Source organism: Dermacentor variabilis, chromosome 9 (assembly GCF_050947875.1).
Source record: "Dermacentor variabilis isolate Ectoservices chromosome 9, ASM5094787v1, whole genome shotgun sequence".
NCBI classification, from domain to species: Eukaryota; Metazoa; Arthropoda; class Arachnida; order Ixodida; family Ixodidae; genus Dermacentor; species Dermacentor variabilis.
In genome coordinates this window covers 55384235-55401971 of record NC_134576.1, presented here as the reverse complement: position 1 = coordinate 55401971, position 17737 = coordinate 55384235, and the positions used below count along the sequence as shown (strand labels likewise).

General features: G+C 46.0%; 1 protein-coding gene across 5 annotated transcripts in view; it reads left to right on the top strand.

Moving 5' to 3' along the window:
- Nucleotides 1-17737, top strand: part of Oseg1 (intraflagellar transport protein Oseg1) — an 88486-nt gene that overhangs the window by 62470 nt on the left and 8279 nt on the right. For 4 of the 5 annotated variants that reach the window (XM_075704291.1, XM_075704290.1, XM_075704292.1 and 1 more), the window contains 4 exons: nucleotides 6214-6314; nucleotides 8464-8629; nucleotides 12485-12596; nucleotides 16425-16565. In XM_075704291.1, the coding sequence (XP_075560406.1) occupies nucleotides 6214-6314; nucleotides 8464-8629; nucleotides 12485-12596; nucleotides 16425-16565 (520 nt within the window). Of the gene's footprint in view, nucleotides 1-6213; nucleotides 6315-8463; nucleotides 8674-12484; nucleotides 12597-16424; nucleotides 16566-17737 lie in introns of those variants that run through there. The other variant, XM_075704294.1, reaches the window with a different exon arrangement.

The window sequence follows — 17737 nt, the reverse complement described above, 5'->3', positions numbered from 1 at the left end:
CGACCAGCAGACTCTTCCATCGCCACCCGCTCCTTGCGCTGGCACCGTTCGCCAGCGGGAGCCTCCTATCTTCAGCGGAACCGACGACAACGACGTTGAAGAGTGGGTGTCGTCCTATGAACGGGTGAGCGTTCGCAACAAATGGAATGACTCGGACAAACTGGCTTATGTATCATTCTACCTCGCGGGCGTGGCCAGTCTCTGGTTCAGAAACCATGAGAAGGATATCCGAACGTGGTCGGCGTTCAAGACCTCGATTACCGAAGTATTTGACCTACCCGCCGTCAGGAAACTACGAGCCGAGCAGCGTTTGCGTACATGCGCACAGGACACGGGTGAGACATTCACCAGCTATATAGAAGACGTTCTAGATTTGTGCAGGCATGTGAACGCTGCCATGATGGAAGCGGAAAAGATCAAGCACGTCATGAAGGGAATCGATGATGAGGCGTTCCAGATGCTTCTGGCCAAAGACCCGCGCACTCTTGGCGACATCATCACCTTGTGCCAGAGCTATGATGAATTACGTAAGCAGCGAGCTGACAAGGCGACATCCCACACCAAATGCGGCGTCACTCTGCAGCCTGACCACCGGCCCAGAACAAGCCTCCCTGATAACCCAAATCAAGGAATTCGTCCACGAAGGAGTTGCACGACAGATATCTCTGGTGTCCGACACTCAGGAGTTTGCTAGCACTTTACTGTCTCATCTCCGTAACGTGATCCATGAAGAGGTCGCAGAAGCGCTGCCGGCTGTTCACCACCAGGATGCTGTGACTACACCAGTCACTTATGCTACAGTTGCTGCAATGGCCCCTCGCAGTGTGCCCGTGCGTCGCTTCCAGCAGCCTGTGCACCGCCCTCCCCCTCCCAACCCCTGGAACACCACTGCCATCGCTAACCCGTGGCGTACGCCGGACAATTGCCCTATATGCTTCGCATGTAGATGTCCTGGTCATGTCGCAAGGTTCTGCCGCCGCCGATCGATCGCAGGCATTTCGATGACGATCGCCGAGTGCCCTATGTGCCGCCTGATTCAAATGCGCCTTACGGACCCTGCGACCCATCACCAGCTCGCTCCCAGACTGATCGCCGTCCTCGCTTCGAACGCCTCCGATCACCCTCTCCACGTCGCCGATCGCTTTCCCCTATGCGTCGACGACCCGTCTCTAACGAAGAGGGTAACTAGACGATGCAGTTCCTGAAGCAAGAACTGCGCAAGTATCGACATGCCGAAGTCCTCCTCCTTTACCTGCCAATGTCATTGATGTGTTTAGCAAAAATGTCGCCACAGTCGCCCTCGTCGATACCGGTGCCGCTATTTCAGTTATGCATGCCAGGTTTTGCCGTTCGCTTCGTAAAGTGACGGCGTCTCTGCCTGGATTGTCGCTCCGAACGGCGAGTGCTCAACCCATTCGCCCTACCACTGCTTGTACTGCCCGTGTGACCATACAGGACGTTTTGTACACGATTGAATTCATAGTTCTTTCATTGTGCTCCAACGCCGTTATTCTAGGATGGGATTTTCTCTCACGCCACAATGCCATCATCTATTGCGCTCGGGCTGAGATTGAACTTTACCACCTTGGTCACCTGGCCTTCGTCGATGGTCATCCTGCCGCTAAAGTTGTCGTGAAAGAAGACGCCTGTATTCCTCCGCGCTCTTCAGCAGTCGTACCAGTCTTCTGTAGTATCATATCCGACGGGACGGTCTTCTTCATGCCCTCTCATCACTTTGTTACCCGAAAAGCGCTACCTTTGCCCTTTGCAGCTCTTGACCTTGCCGCCGGTGTCAGCACGATGCCCATTTCCAATCATCTTTCGTCGCCACTATCACTGCTCCACCGTGAAAGCCTTGGTTACGTCGAGTCGGTCGATTCAACACGAATTGTCTCCGTCCTTGACGAAGTGCCTTCTGCTGCCAACCATGAACTGAGTGCCCTCCGTACCCGACTCAACATGGACTGGTGTGTTCAGCCCATTCATCGCCGAAGATCTGACGCATTCGCAGCGATCTCAACTTCTCGCAATCCTTCAGCACTTCCGTCGTTCTTTTGGCGTTGCTCAAACATCTCTTGGCCGTGCATCGACGGTCGAGCATTACATCGACACTGGCTCTCACTCACCGCTGCGACAAAGACCATATCACGTGTCCGCTACGGAACGTCGCGTCATTGCAGACCAGGTCGATGACATGGTCCGTCGAGGCATCATTCAACCTTCCCAAAGCCCATGGGCCTCTCCCGTGGTCCTCGTCACAAAAAAAGACGGTTCCATCCGCTTCTGTGTTGATTTTCGATGGTTGAACAAGATCACGCTGAAAGACGTCTACCCCTTACCACGCATCGATGATGCTCTGGACTGTTTGCAGGGAGCCGAGTTCTTTTCTTCGCTGAATTTGCAGTCAGGCTACTGGCAGGTTCCGATAGCAGAGGCCGATCGCCCAAAAACTGCCTTTGTTGCACCAGACGGTTTGTATGAATTCAGCGTCGTGCCTTTCGGACTTTGCAACGCACCTGATACATTTGAAAGAATGATGGATAATGTTCTGCGTGGCCTCAAATGGAAAATCTGTCTTTGCTATCTTGACGACATTGTGGTGTTCTCCCCTGATTTCGCAACGCACCTGCTCCGCCTCCAGCACCTACTCACTTGCTTGACCAACGCCGGGTTGCAACTTAACCTGAATAGTGTCGATTTGCTGTTCGTCAGCTCACAATTTTAGGCCATGTCGTGTCAAAGGAGGGCATTCGCCCGGATGCCGAGAAACTATGTGCTATTACTGCATTCCCAAAACTTACCACTATGAAAGAGCTACGCAGTTTTATCGGCCTCTGCTCTTACTTCCGCTGATTCGTTCAAAATTTGGCGTCAATTATATCACCTCTCACGCAGCTCCTTGGCGGCGCTAGAGATCTCTCATCATGGTCTCCAGCGTGTGACGACGCCTTCAAAACCTTGCGCCGCCTTCTCACGACGCCACCCATTCTTCGCCATTTTGACCCTCAAGCACCAACCGAAATCCATACCGATGCAAGCGGTGTAGGCCTTGGCGCTGTGTTGGCACAGTGTCAACCTGGCCACACAGAATACGTCGTCGCATACGCGAGTCACACGTTAACCAAGGCGGAGACGAATTACAGCGTTACAGAAAAGGAGTGTTTGGCCATTGTGCGGGCGCTTGGCAAGTTTCGCCCATATTTATACGGCCGATCGTTTGGCGTAGTGACCGACAACCACGCACTATGTTGGCTGTCGACGCTCAAAGATCCATCGGGCCACCTTGCCCGCTGGGCATTGCGAATCCAAGAATATGACATCCGCGTGGTTTACCGTTCCAGGCGAAAGCACTCCGATGCTGACGCGCTATCCCGATCGCCGCTTCCCCCGAAGGCCAGTGACGACTCCGCCTGCGAGTGTACATTATCCTCTCTGGACGTTGACACTATCACTGCTGCACAGCGTAATGATCCCTGGACTGCATCTCTGCTAGACCTTCTCTCGGATACGTCGAAAGTTTCGGCGTCACGTACGCTTCGGCGCCAAGTTCCTCATTTTGCAATTCGCGACCAGCTACTGTATCGATGCAGCTATGCCCCAGAGGGACGTACCTGGTTACTCGTCTTTCCGAGAATCTTGCGATCAGAGCTCTGCTCCTCGTTCCACATCGACCCTCAGTGTGGCCACGCGGGAGTCTTCAAGACCTACGAAAGACTTCGACACTGCTATTACTGGCGGGGAATGTACAATTTCGTTCGAAAGTTCGTCCGCTCTTGTCATGACTGCCAACGCCGGAAAGCGCCACCGCACAGCTCCGCCGGTGAACTCCAGCCTTTACAATGCCCATCCCGACCCTTTGATCGCGTGGGCTTAGGGCTCTACGGGCCACTTCCGTTGACTCCTGCCGGCAACAGGTGGATAATCATTGTGGTAGACCACTTAACCCGTTATGCGGAGACTGCTGCTCTACCAAATGCTACAGTGCAAGAGGTCGCCAATTTCATACTTCGTCGTTTTCTCCTTCGTCACGAAGGTCCACGTGAACTTTTAAGCGACAGAGGCCGTGCCTTCTTATCTGAAGTCATCGAACGACTGCTTGCTGAATGCACCATTGTTCATCGTAAATGCACTGCTTATCACCCACAGACTAACGGTACCACGGAACGCTTTAATAGAACTCTTGGTGACATACTCGCCATGTATGTCTCACCTGATCACTCTAATTGGGACCTAGTTCTTCTGTTTGTCACCTACACCTACAACACCGCGACTCAGGCCACTACCGGATTCTCACCCTTTTATCTTCTTTACGGCCGTCATCCTTCGCACACAATTGACACCATTCTACCCTACCAGCCTGACCCATCTGAATGCCTACTGATCTCGGAAGCCGCCAGACATGCCGAGGAATGTCGCCAGCTGGCCCACCGATTCACCTCGGATAACCAGAATCGTCAAAAAGCCGTTCACGTTGTCCAGAACTCGACTCCCACTTTTCTCCCGGGCGCTCTCGTTTGGTTGTTAGTGCCACACCGCACGCCTAGGCTCGCTTCAAAACTCCTTCCGAAGTATGATGGGCCATACCGCGTTCTCGAGAGAACATCACCCGTCAATTACCTGGTTGAGCCGCTAACGCCGCCGTCCGACATGCGACGTCGTAACCGCGAAGTCGTTCACGTTCAGCGTCTCAAGCCGTATCACCATTCTACCGTCCTTCCAGAAAACTAAGTCGCCAGGATGGCTCCTTTATTTCCGCGGGGCCATTGTAAGGAAGATAACGAACGTGCGCACAGAGTCAGCAGCATCGGCAGCATCAAGCGTGCAGCAGAGGCTCAAGCTCGGGAACTGCTCGGTGCATCCCAGGACCGACGATCGCTACGAACCCCAATAAATCTCCTTTATAATATTTTTTTCTGTTAGTCACTGTCGCACTCTTCAACATTCACCGGGTTGTTGATTAGTGCGATGGCCCCTGGCATTCCTATATTTATATTTCTGCGTGGACTTCAAGGCCATTCACCTACCTGCCTACCCACCCGTTTGTTGTGGCGGTTTCTTTGCTTCTCTGGCCCAGCACCTCCTTCCTTGATATATATTGCTGTGCACCAATCAACATTCTGTAGGTCTTCGTTTCTTGTCCCATTTTCTGCCCTGTTCTCATTCCTAACAGATGTACAAACTAGCCTAACAGCAAGCTCTTCTCAAATTTATTAACATAATGAAAATCAGAGACAAGGGAAAGAAAAGGAACAAAAAAATGGGAAGGGGGGTTCTTTATTATGTGCTTTCTAGACAAGCAAGTCGCAATATTTTTGGAATGCTTTTCTTCCGCGCTGCATGGTCTACGATTCGGTGATGTACCAGACATGAGAAGCTCTTCAACGACACGAAAGCCTGGTGGGGAGCAACAATACCTTCAAGTTTTAGCTGCGCGTGAGGGGATCACCCCCATGACAACCCCCCCCCACACCCACCCCCGCCCCTTCGGACCGCCACTAGCCCTCACCTTGCTTTCGCATTCAATCTTTCCCTTTCGTCCATGTCGCTTTTTCAAAGCCCAAAAAAAGTTTTCTGTTCCATGGGAAAGGGGGAGGGGGGGCTACTCAGAAAATTTTGGGGGGGTTGGACCCCCCAACCTCCCCTCCCCCACTGGCTACACCAATGCTCCTATGAAGTATAAAATAAAGAGTAAAGCTCTATATATGTGCAAGTAGATGGCAGCACAATGCAAGTATACAACACGTGCAATTTTATAATTTCAATAAAGCTAGAGAAAAAATATTAGGGATTGTATATACATCTTAAAGCATGCAATACAAGCATACACAAAAATTATCGACATACATAGAAACGAAGGAATTACAGTTCGTGTGAACAGTAAACACGTACACTATAAAAATATTAGAAATGATAATCCGCAACAAATTTTCGAACTGAAGTAATTACACATTCCGTAAACAGTAAATGAGTATGCTGTACAATAGTAAGAGTAATAACTGTAGTGGTAGTAGCAAAATAGATTTCCAAGGCCCTTTCAGGTTCATCTCGAATGCAGTTACCTTGTTAGAAATTTAGGTTCATGCAGCAAAGAAACCTCTTTTACATCCATCAGAAAGAAAAAGAAAGGCAAGGAAGTTTGTTTTAATATAGTAGCATACTTGTTAGTTTCATTGCTTGCATCCTTTTATATCTTCATCCACGTCTGCTTTTCAGGAAGAACCCTTCACAGCGTACCTGCCTGAAGCACTGTTCAACATGTCCCGTTATCTGTTCCATGAGCTTATGGATCAGTCAATACGTGGAGTTTCACTGGTGTATCCTTCTTAGTTGCTTTCTCACGCAGACGGATGCTTGCCGGCATGACATGTCCTGCACCCCAAAAAGACAGCTCAGGAACGTACTGCCTTGTTTTGCTTGCTTGTTCATCCCATTATTATTGCTTTATCTACAGTACAATACAGTCAACTCCTGACAATTTCAAATTAGTTAATTAGACATTTTACCTAATTCAACGCACACTGAAAAATCCTGGCAAGAAATATACATTGCTGTGGAAGGGAAACCTGTTATGTTTGAATGTGCAAGCATGTCGTTTCAGTTAATTCAAACCCCACAAGCACCTAATCACTAGCGCAGCAGTTACTAAAAAACTTGAAAACACTAAATCTGGGAAACGGCCCTGCTGGATCCAGGATGGCGAAAGAGCCGACAGACGAAGACAAACTCTAACTTCCAACTGACTTTAATTATTAAACAGAGCACACAGATATATGGGGGTGCGTACGCGCGATTTCACACTGATGCTTCCTCATATAAGTGACACAACACAAACACCCGACACCCGTCATTGTCAAATAGCAGGTGCATCCTTTCTTGCGCATCCCAAACAGGATAGCTCCGTGGTCATTTGTCATTAATGTGTTGCCTCTTGTGCCGTCCCTTGTCTACGTTCGCACTGTCACACATCAAGGATCTACACCAACTAGCCTGGTAGCACACCTTACTGTGGCACTGCTGGTTCCCGAGGCAATGACAGTGATGGCAGCAAGTTGTCTTGCAGTGATGATGACGACATGTGCTGTGTCCTGGGCAATGTCTCTTTTAACAATTTTGTCAGCACTGATGGTAGTGTTCAGGTCTACAGAATACTGATGCAATGATGACAGGCTGTATAGTTATTGCTACTTGAAGCAATAAAAATATTTGAATCCATTAATTTTGCCCTGTTTGTTAATACGCCCTTTTGGATAACTCAGTGCAAGCATTTGAATTTCAAGTTATACAATTTCTTAACATGAACAAATGCATTTAAACATTTTCTGCGAGAGTACTTCTTTTAGGGCTTACAAAGAGTGGTTGCTGCATAACAGAAATTAGTTTATGTATTGGGTGTAAGAGCTGTTAGATCTTAGATGGTGTCATTCAATGCACATTTTCATAATGCGCGACTGATCTTACTTTATATTCACTGTAGTGAGGCATGATTGCTGCTGTCTATCAAATGCTACGACTGTTTGTTGGGGGACAGCCCTCGTCAGGCATATTGCCTTTTGCCTTTCTCCTAAAGTGTACCCTACAACTGTTACACTTTTGATAAACTTCATTTGACTTCATTTTAAAACTTGCGACAGATTAATGAGAGTCACCTGTATGATGCAATAAGAACAAGTTTCAGGGGCATGGGAAGTAAGGAGGAAAAAAGGTTGTTCTTTGACAGTTCGTTAAAGGGCCCCTCACCAGCTCTGGCCATCTTGAGCTGACGAGCGCAGTGCATAAAATGCACGCTAATGATCACGTCTGCAAAGTATTACACCACTACGCACTGTGCTCCCAGCCGGAGAGTCGACCTCAATTGCACAAGTGCGCCTATGTAAACTGCAGTGCTGTGACGTCACTCAAAGCGACATGTCACTTCAAGAATTATTCAAGGCAACATCAACTATTTGTTTGATCTATTGCTTCAATAGATGATTTAAAATTTAGAGAAATAATAAAAAGCTACGAACTGAATGCCCGTGATTCTTTGTTCTAATCTGTGCCATAGCATGAGGGACGTACTTCCATTTCATCTACTTGTTCCCACGTTATGCACTCGCTTGCGCAGAAAGCGAAACTATCAGCCATTTTCTACATAGTTGTAATGCACGAACGCGCTCTTTGATTCCCCTGCGTCTGCCTCCATGCTCGTGACTGTGGCACTGACTTATACCACTAATCAGGTGCTCTCGTGCAGAACACGCAAAATCGTGCGCTCTGAGAAACGACCAATGCAATAGCTCACGCATGAGCTGTTGTGAGCTTCCCTTTGCATAGTTTCCAACATGTGCCACATAATTTCTTTTTTCTCTAGCACAACAGAATAAATGAAGATCTGTGTGCCTGTTTTGTGTGTCGGTAGACGCACTTATGGTAAGGTGCAGAAAGTGAAGTGCGATTTGCACCCTTGACACATGTGCACCGCAGTGGTGTGCTCTACGCGCTGTCAAAGCAGAGCCGTAACCTCGGTGCACACCGACTTGCCCGACACTGCTACGAACGGCTCCAGAACCTCCACGTGCCCATCCGGTTCCGGGACACACTGGACCTCGCTGCACTGACCGTTCGGTCAAAGCCCTTCAGTGATGCCCAGGTCAGTCTGCGCTGAAAGACTCGCCTGTTCTACCGAGTACTGCTGTGAGTAAAAAATGTATGAATGTCATTCGAGGTTTACTGCTATTTCCACCTATGTATATATGTGACTTTTCGTGTTAAGAACATGAGTTAAAATGGTAGTTGAAGGTTTACTGGAAAATTCAGAGTAGGGGTGTCTGTCCTCACAGTACAGCACATTAAATCCATGCACAGAAATAGTGGAAATGGATAGTGGAAAGTAGTGGCAAAGTGATAGTGGAAAAGTAACGTGCGATTATATTTCTAGAAAAAAACAATTATATGTTAATTTTTTTTTCAAAATTTTAGGCACAGTGTAATGAGTCATTTCATCATCTATAGGACTACAAACGGACCCTTCACATGAAATTCATGCTTGGATTGCCCTGTTTGTGTACCATTTATTGACAATGGTGTATCTGTAGCCCAATCACCAGGTCTGTTACACCACACCGAGCTTTACTGAGTTGTCATCACAGCGAGTTGTACTGTCATAGCTGATGCAACTTGAAAGATTTTGTTAGTATTCTGTCAGTTACAATCGTTAACGCAAGATAGTGAGGCCTGTGTTAGCAGCTCAGTAACTGTAGCATTCTACTAGCGAACACGTGGTCTGAGATTTATTTACTTGTTGGTAGATTTGTGGGTATTTAGTTCCAAAAATTAAAGCCTGATTTTTTTACATCAAGTGGAGGCACTGGAACTCAGAACCTCAGAAAATATGCTGTCAAACCTCACAGCGCCATAAATAATTTACTATAATATCTCTTCTACAAACCAGGTTGTCTCATTTCACAGAAGGTGTATGTGTCGTGACGTTATGGAACCAAACGTAGTCGCATGGGAACAGGATATTGTGCTGTTTCATTCACTCCAGCTCCCTTGGTTCACTGCTATGCTGCAACATCAGTCTGTGCAATGAATTCCATCACAGCAGGTGATCGAGAAATCTGGAGCAAGTGCGAGAGTGTTACGATGTCCTGCTCCCGCATGGCCACCTTCTGCATTGTAATGACGCAACACATTGACCTCCTCAGAAGTAAAAGTTAAAGTGGTTTATTAGAGGCTATTATAGCAAATTATATAGGACTCCCTGAGGCCTGTCAATATTTTTAGGGATGTTTTGAAGTACAGGATCTCCACTTAATGTAAAAAATGACAAGTCGGAAATGCCCGGTCAATACTCTACGGTCATACAGTACAGGAAATGTATCGGAAGTATGAAGCGGCTCAGTTTCAACAATTCAGGTTTTCTTTTAACAGGCACCAAATCTCAGTACACAAGTGTCCTTGCATTCTGCTCTCATCACAATGCAGCTATGGCAACCAGGACTTCGACCAGTGTTGCCAATTTAGCAGTTTTCCTGCTAACCTGTGCTGCCTAGCGGGATAATTTGTTCATTTGTGTATGGCAGGTTTTTTAGTGGTTTTCATGTGATGTTGACTTCTTTTCTGGTGGTGTCATGCTTCACGTGTCGCAAATGTGCAGCTTAACCATGCCCCTTTGGAAGCAAGAGTGAATTATCATCATCATCTACAAACGGTGTGCCTTTACCTCCACCCATGCCTCCTGTGGACTATAGCCCTAAAAGTTTCGCCACTTTTTCACTCTTCACTATTTTCGCAGAAGCACCTTAGGGGATTATGTCTCATGAAATGGCTCTGTTGAAAGATCCAGGTGATGTCAGATGACATTTTTTTTTGTAATTTTAATTACTACCTGGTAGTTCAAGCTGTTTTCTGGCAAGTGATTGTAGTTCATGGAAGCATCTGTCTTTTTTGTTTCGTTTCGCAACACGTTTTCACACTTAGCAGTTGCACAAGAAAGTGCTTAGTAACATTAATAATATTGTAGTAAGAGGAATGGTAAATAAACTTGGCAAGTTTTGACTCTACCTCTATGGCCACCCCTTCGACATAATTACAGACCACCATGCACTTTGTTGTCTGTCTATGTTGAAGGACCCCTCAGACCGATAGCTCGCTGAGCTTTGTGGTTGCAAGATTTCGACGTGCGCATTCTCTACAGGTTTGGTTGCTACCTCACCGATGCCGACGCACTTTCCCGTTCGCCTGTGTCAACTGCAAGCACTGCCTGCCTGTCTGCCATTGACGAAGTACTTTCTTTCCTGGCAGGCTGCGACAATGCTTCAGAGCGACACAAGGACGCCTGGATTAACGCTCTTATCCGCTTCCTTTCAAACCCGTGGAATCTTGCTCCACTTTCTCGAGCCTTGTGCCGTCAAACTGCGATTCGGCACAGCCTTCTCCATCACTGGACTTACATCTCTGACATTCGCAAGTGGTTGCTGGTCATACCTCGACATCTTCATGGTGAAATACCTTCTGCCTTCCACACTGATCCACAATATGCACATGCGGGTGTCTTCAAGATGTAGACCCAGCCTCACTCCAAGCTTGATTGGTGTGGCATGTGCACCTTTGTGTGCAAGTACATTCGATCGAGCCCTCAGTGCCAATGCCGCAAGGTTCCTGCATCTCTAGTCCACTCCAGCCAATCCCGTATCCTTCCAGGCCCTTCGATCCCATTGGCATTGACCTGTATGGACCCCTTCCGAGCATGGCTTACGGTTGGACCCCTTCCGAGCATGGCTTCCGGAAGCCGCTGGATAGTCGTCACCATTGGCCACTTGATGCATTATGCAGAAACAGCCACTCTGCCTGCTGCCACAGCTCGTGATATAGCATCCTTCCTCCTGAAAAACTTTATTCTCCGTCACGGTGCACCTCGCGAACTTTTGAGCAGTAGAGGACATGTGTTGCTCTCCAAAGTCTTAAACGCTTTCCTTGCTAAATGTCTCATCACACCGCCACCACGTACCATCCTCAAACTAATGGTTTGATGGAAAGATTTAACCACACTCTTGACGATATGCTTTCCAAATATCACACTGATTGGGACCTTATTTTGCCATTCGTCACATATGCCTACAACACTCCACAACAGGTGACCACAAACTTTTTGCCATTCTTCCTCTTGTACGGCCACAAACCTTCGACTGCACTCGACATCATTCTTCTGTGCAGACCCAATTCATCCGAATGTACGCCCATCTCTGAAGCTGCCCGCCGCACCATGAAGTTGTCACTTTCTCCCAGACTCCCTTGTGGGGCTTTGGGTTCCAGCTGTTCCTGCTGGCCTTTCATCCAAGTTTGTCTCCAAATATCAAGGACCCTACCAAGTTGTAGCACAGACATTGGCTGTGAATTATATCGCCTGCCACACCACCTACAAACCAACACTGTCGTGGTTCACAGCACCTGAAGCCGTATTACGACCCACTCACACTGTGTGTTCACCATGAGTTGCCAGGATGGCTCCTTTTCAGATGGGGTGCAATTGTAGTCAAAAGAAATGCTCAGCGCTGCAATCACATCGCCAGCTGCTGAAGGGGGAGGGGGGGGGGAGTACATGAGCTCGAGATTGCCTGGGCTGCTCTGGTTGAAAAACGCTGCCAACACTTCCTGCTGCTCTTGTGTCCTGTCTTTCACTCGCTTTAAAATTTATATATTTTATTCCATTATGGGTGAAAAAACAGACTTTCTGTCCAGTGTAACTTTTTTTTTTTTCACCTGTGTTTTACATAGATGCAATAAAACATGTTTTTAATGTGATTCTGAAATGTCTGCATTTAGTGGTTTTTAGCGGACCGTGGGCGCTTGTGTCGCTGGTTTATGAGTTTTGGGGGGTATCGACTAGCAGCTCTTTTTATTTATATTTGGCAACACTGAATTTGTCCTGTGACTTCATGCTCAGGTGGTTACTTTCCTGGATCTGGCCAGTCCTTCTGATTGATACTGGTATTCAATGCAGGACCTGCTGCCACTGTGCTATCGCTGTTCCTCGACCAATCCACTCATCAACCCACGTGGTCGTTGCTGCGTGAACTGTAACCAGCCGTTCGTCCACTCCTTCATTGCGTTCGGTAAGCACACAATCTCCAAACACTGTCGTGACTGAAGCTTTCACACTACAATGAAGCTACTGCATACCCACCAACTATTACGAGTTTTGCATAACGCTTGCGAATTTGGGTTCGTTGAACAATTTTACAAATGCCGCACGAATGTTTATGAAACTTGAGTTTTTAGTTAACTTGCAAACTCATAAACCTTTGTTGGACATATTGAAGAAACCAAGATGCAATGTGTAGTGGGCACAACAGTAGGACATATAGTGGGCAAAATTTGGAAAGAGTCAGGGTGTGGATGGATTGCCGAGATTGCACAGGATCACAACGATGACGCAGGGAATCCTGTCACTTCATCAGAATAACACTGAATGCAAACGGAATTTCACTTGTCAATCTCTGGCCATACCCTCGGCAGTCTTCTGATTCTGAAAGGACACCAGAGGAGCACCTGCTACGAGTAGGCTTATTTAGAGAAGTTCCTAGAGCAAGCAAAATTGGCAACGGCTAAGTTGCTCGAAAAGTCACTGCAATCTAATAAAAACAATGTGTTGCTTGTCAGTCTCTGCCTTTACCAAGTTTGCTGCTGCTTGTGTGTTGCATTTAAAAGTAAATAATCTTTAATTGTATGTATGCATCAACTAAAAGTGAACATGCTCAGGCTCAGGGCAAACTATAAAAAAAATTGTGTGCTATACCCCTGCCCCTGTTATCGTGTCCTGGGTATTTTCACTTATATCCAAGTTCATAGGTTTGTAGGTATACTGCTGCACTGGTTATGTGTTTTGACTTGTTAGTACACAGCACCCATCTGTGTACGGGTGCACAGGTTGTACCATAAGGTGTGCGTGAAAGGGTGCTAACCCGATGCAAGCTTTTCTTGGCTTCCTAGTCGACATCTTCGTAAGCTTATGTGATGTAAACTGAAGGACAAAAGTCTCTCCCATCTATCTCCAATTATACCCATGCTTTTCAGTAGCTGAATCATCCTATTTCCTGCAAACGTTTTGATCCCATTGCACCAACCAATCCTTCGACCTTGACTGCATTTCCCTTTGCTTCAGATTAATGCTGTGAATCTAATAAGTAACCAGTTATCTGCTGCACTAGTTTAATACTAGTGAGCTGCAGATTAGCAAAACATGTAAAATGTGGTCATTGAAGAATACTTGAATTATATTAAAGTTTTGCATGCTATTTGAACTCATTAACTTTTTTGGTTTCATTAACTCTGGCCACAAGACACATGACATTTCCATGTTACCTGTATCTTAATGTAATCTGCTAGTTTTACAAATGGCTACATGCTGTGAGTGAAATCTAGGCCCAGCTTAGCGAGATCAGAGCAGCCATTGCTCTATCACCCCCACCTTTGCAAGCACCTATGTCCAGCGCTATAACACTTTGAATTTCTGAAGTTGAGCTCCAACTAAAGTAGAACTATGTTGATACAATCCCACTTCATATGAGTCCGTGACCGAGAACACAAAAAATGACCCAATATAGTTATGCTTCTTTTTTTGTCGGCTAATAGGTTTCCGGAAAACATGATCTTTTGGCAATAATGCTTAGTGCATTGCCAAACTGTGTTCATATGATACGTTTTCGGGCCGCTAGATCCCATGTGAACAAAAAAAAAAGAGGCGCGAGGTGTGCATTATCAAGAACTGCCTGCTGCAGCAGCCTCCCTGCAATACTTGCCCACTCGTGTCACAAGAAAACGCTGGCATGCACCGACGAATCTCCTTGCGGGTCGTCGCAGGCTGCATTCACAGCTATCGCCGACAGCCCTATCACGATAAGCATCTTCATTCATTTATACCCGCCATAGTTGCTTGGTGGCTTTGGTGTTACGCTGCTAAGCTTGAGGTCGCTGGATCAAATCCCGGGCATTGCGGCCACATTTCGATGGGGGCGAAATGCAAAAACACCCGTGTACTTAAATTTGGGTGCACGTTAAAGTGCAAATCAAAATTAATCCGGAGTCGCCCCACTATGACGCGCCTCATAATCAGGTCTTGGTATTGGCACATGGAACCCCATAAATAAAAAAAAAAATTTCATTTATGTATTTCACAGCACATGCGGTGTAGTGCCATTGGAAGCGTACTGCACGCTTTTGATAGGCAATAACCTGAAGGCAGCGCCGTTCGATCCCTGCTGCAGGCAGTTCGAAGTGAGCGTCATGCTTCACTTTAGCAAGGTCGTATTCTGCCGTTGCCCGTCAGCTCGATTTTGTTTTGGTTTCCCTTTACTATCTTAAAACACTGCAGAATAGAAAAACAACACAGCATGTCTTCTGCTGCTCCAGCCTGACCAGCTTGATGTGCATCGGCGTCTCGTGCCGCCATGACTCTCACCGAGTGGGCATGTAAAAACTTCCCACGAATGTGCACCGACCAAAGAAGCTGCTGACCCTGGCTGAATTTGAGGAGCACAATTGCAAACTCACCGAATCAGCCAAAACGACAACACGTGTTGTCTTGTGCTGCAACGATCCACGCAATTCTTCACATTATGCAGACGTCTAGTACAGTTGAGTCTGCGAAATTTCTTTAGTGACTGAATCGTACGTTTCTTCTTGCACATTTTTTCAATATGTATGAAGGAGGTTGTACCGTATTTGCACGCTTTGCAAGTTGGTTTGTTTTGTTGGCACTAATTTGTCTGTTGCACTGTGTAATTTAATGCCGTTTTACCCAGCCTTGTATTGTACTGCAGGGCTTACAGTAGGTTAAATACCAAGTGGCACGGCCCACCAGAGGTATTTAACAACTGCAAGTGTTCCAGACAGAATCAGACAGGAGTGCACGAACATTCAATGTGTTGTATCAACCGTGCATGGAGGTACAAGAAGGCTTAAATGAAAAACCCAATGCAATGCGCTTGTGTGGAACAATATGACAAAGAATGCAACCAGGCATGTTTTTTAACAGGTACGAAATATTAGTAAAAAGAGCAAACGTAAAAACAGTAACAAAAAGTGGCACATATAAACGTCTTCTGAAGCTTTGTCAATGAAGCCCAATGTCGAAAAATAATGACAATGTTTAATGTGAAGCTTGATTTATTTATTTATTAATATTATTTCCTGAAGGGCACATGATGGAGCGTTGTATGGTTCCCAGTTGTTAATGGTTTTTTGGAAATTGAGTTCAGGATATCTTGTTATTTCAAATCTGTTAGCTGGGCATTCCAATGAAGCATGTCCTAAAGTTTTTATCAAGTTACAGTTATTACATTGAGGATTTATTAGCAATCCTCAATGCAATAACCGAGTTGTTAAAAGTAGCTGCTTGTGGATGTGGCATTCAGATAAAGCTAATAAATCTAAAGCTGACAAAACTATGCTTAAGAGTAATACAGTGCAAAAAAAAAAAAACACACGGACATGAGAAAGAAGTGGATAGTACAGACGGTGAACTCGCAGGAAGAGGTTTAATCTGGGAACAGCCGACGTATATATGTACTCGTGATGTCCGATGTAACAAACTGGACCCACACAGGCCTACTGCAAAGGTGTTTTCAGAGTGCTTGTCACACTGAATGTCTTTGCTGCAGACATGCGTTGTTCAAGCTAGCTTTTTTGTGTGAGATAGCATGTGTACATATGTCGGCTGCTTCCAGAATAAATCTTTGGTGCGAGTTCATCACCTGCATTGTCCACTTCTTTTCTATGTTCCCATGTTTTTTTTGCTGTTTTTTTTAGCATGGATTCGTACCAACACGCCCCAGAAGCAGCCCTCTTGAATCAAACAAGTGTTGTAGCGATGCTTACCGACCCTGCTGTGCATTTTCTGATCGTTTATTGTGTATGTCCACCCTTACCTGCCCCGTGAACAGAGGTCCTTCCCTTGGTAGAATTCAAGCTGGCCGAGGGTATCACAGACACCGAAGCACTGGAGATCCTTGAAGGCAAGGCCAGGGTGACAAAAGAACAGAAGAAAAGCCGGCCAGAGTCACCAAGCCGCCAGATCATCAATGGTACGCAAGAGTGATGTACACTTTGCAAGTTGAACTGGTATAAGCTACAAATTGTTAACAAGCTCTTTCCTGCCCTTAAAAAGATGCATTTTCATTTGGTCGATCGGCATGGTTTAATGTCCCAACGCAATTCAGAAGGGCTACTAAAGTTATCTGCATGAATGATTTCGCTTCTCAGAAATGCCATCATAGCAAGAAAGAACATGTGAACTCTGAATTCCCACAAAAATGTCGGCACTCTTTCTTAAGGGCTTGTGCGTGTGCTTTTTTTTTTCTTTTTTGAAGTTTTACCTCACATTCTTCTTTAAGCTTTTTTGTGAGGCTGTGCAATACGAGGCAGTTATTCTACAAGTTTGTTTTATGTCTTGTGCAAGCATCGCTAAGCCACTTTGGCAAGTTCAACATGTTAACGTATTGTACTCTCTAAAACACTGGGCTCTTGGAGTGGCTATTTCTTAACTGTTCCACACAATGGCATTAACGCCCTCACTGGGCCACCAGGGTATAGATTATCTGCTAATATTGTTGTGTTGCAAACTGAACACAGATGGAGGCCACAGAAATATCTCAGCATAGTCACAGTTGTATGAAGGCAGTCACAGCCTTCATGACAGCTCGGTTGTCGTTTTTTATCACCAAATGAAGAAGAAGAAGAATTTATTTATTCACTCACAAAATAAAATCACAGTAGCAAGATATACAGAAGGAGGTCCCAAAGCTCAAGGCTGTAGGGGGACCTCCTGTTCTAATTAGAAAGATCAAAACAAGTTAGGTTACAGCAGATGCAGCAAAGGAACCGAAACATTATTTGATAGTACACAGAATTGAGTTTTGAACAAATAAACGAAACAAAATAATTCAGGTTAATGCAAATACAGCAAAGAGGTAGAATTGTTACAAGTAAACAAGTAAACTAAAAACATGGCATAACGCTGTACAGAATTACATCATGTACTGAATTGAAAACAAAACAAAACATGGGAAGTGAAATGTAGCCTAGAGGCAGTGTTCCAGCAATAACTGACACAAGGAAACAAGTGGGCAGATATGATGAAATGTTGGTGAAATGGTGAAATGTGGTGAAATGTGAAATGTTAAAGAGATATAGTGGCTTACCCATAATGAAGCAATCGGAACATGTTAAATTACATTACAGCATTCACAAGTTAAGT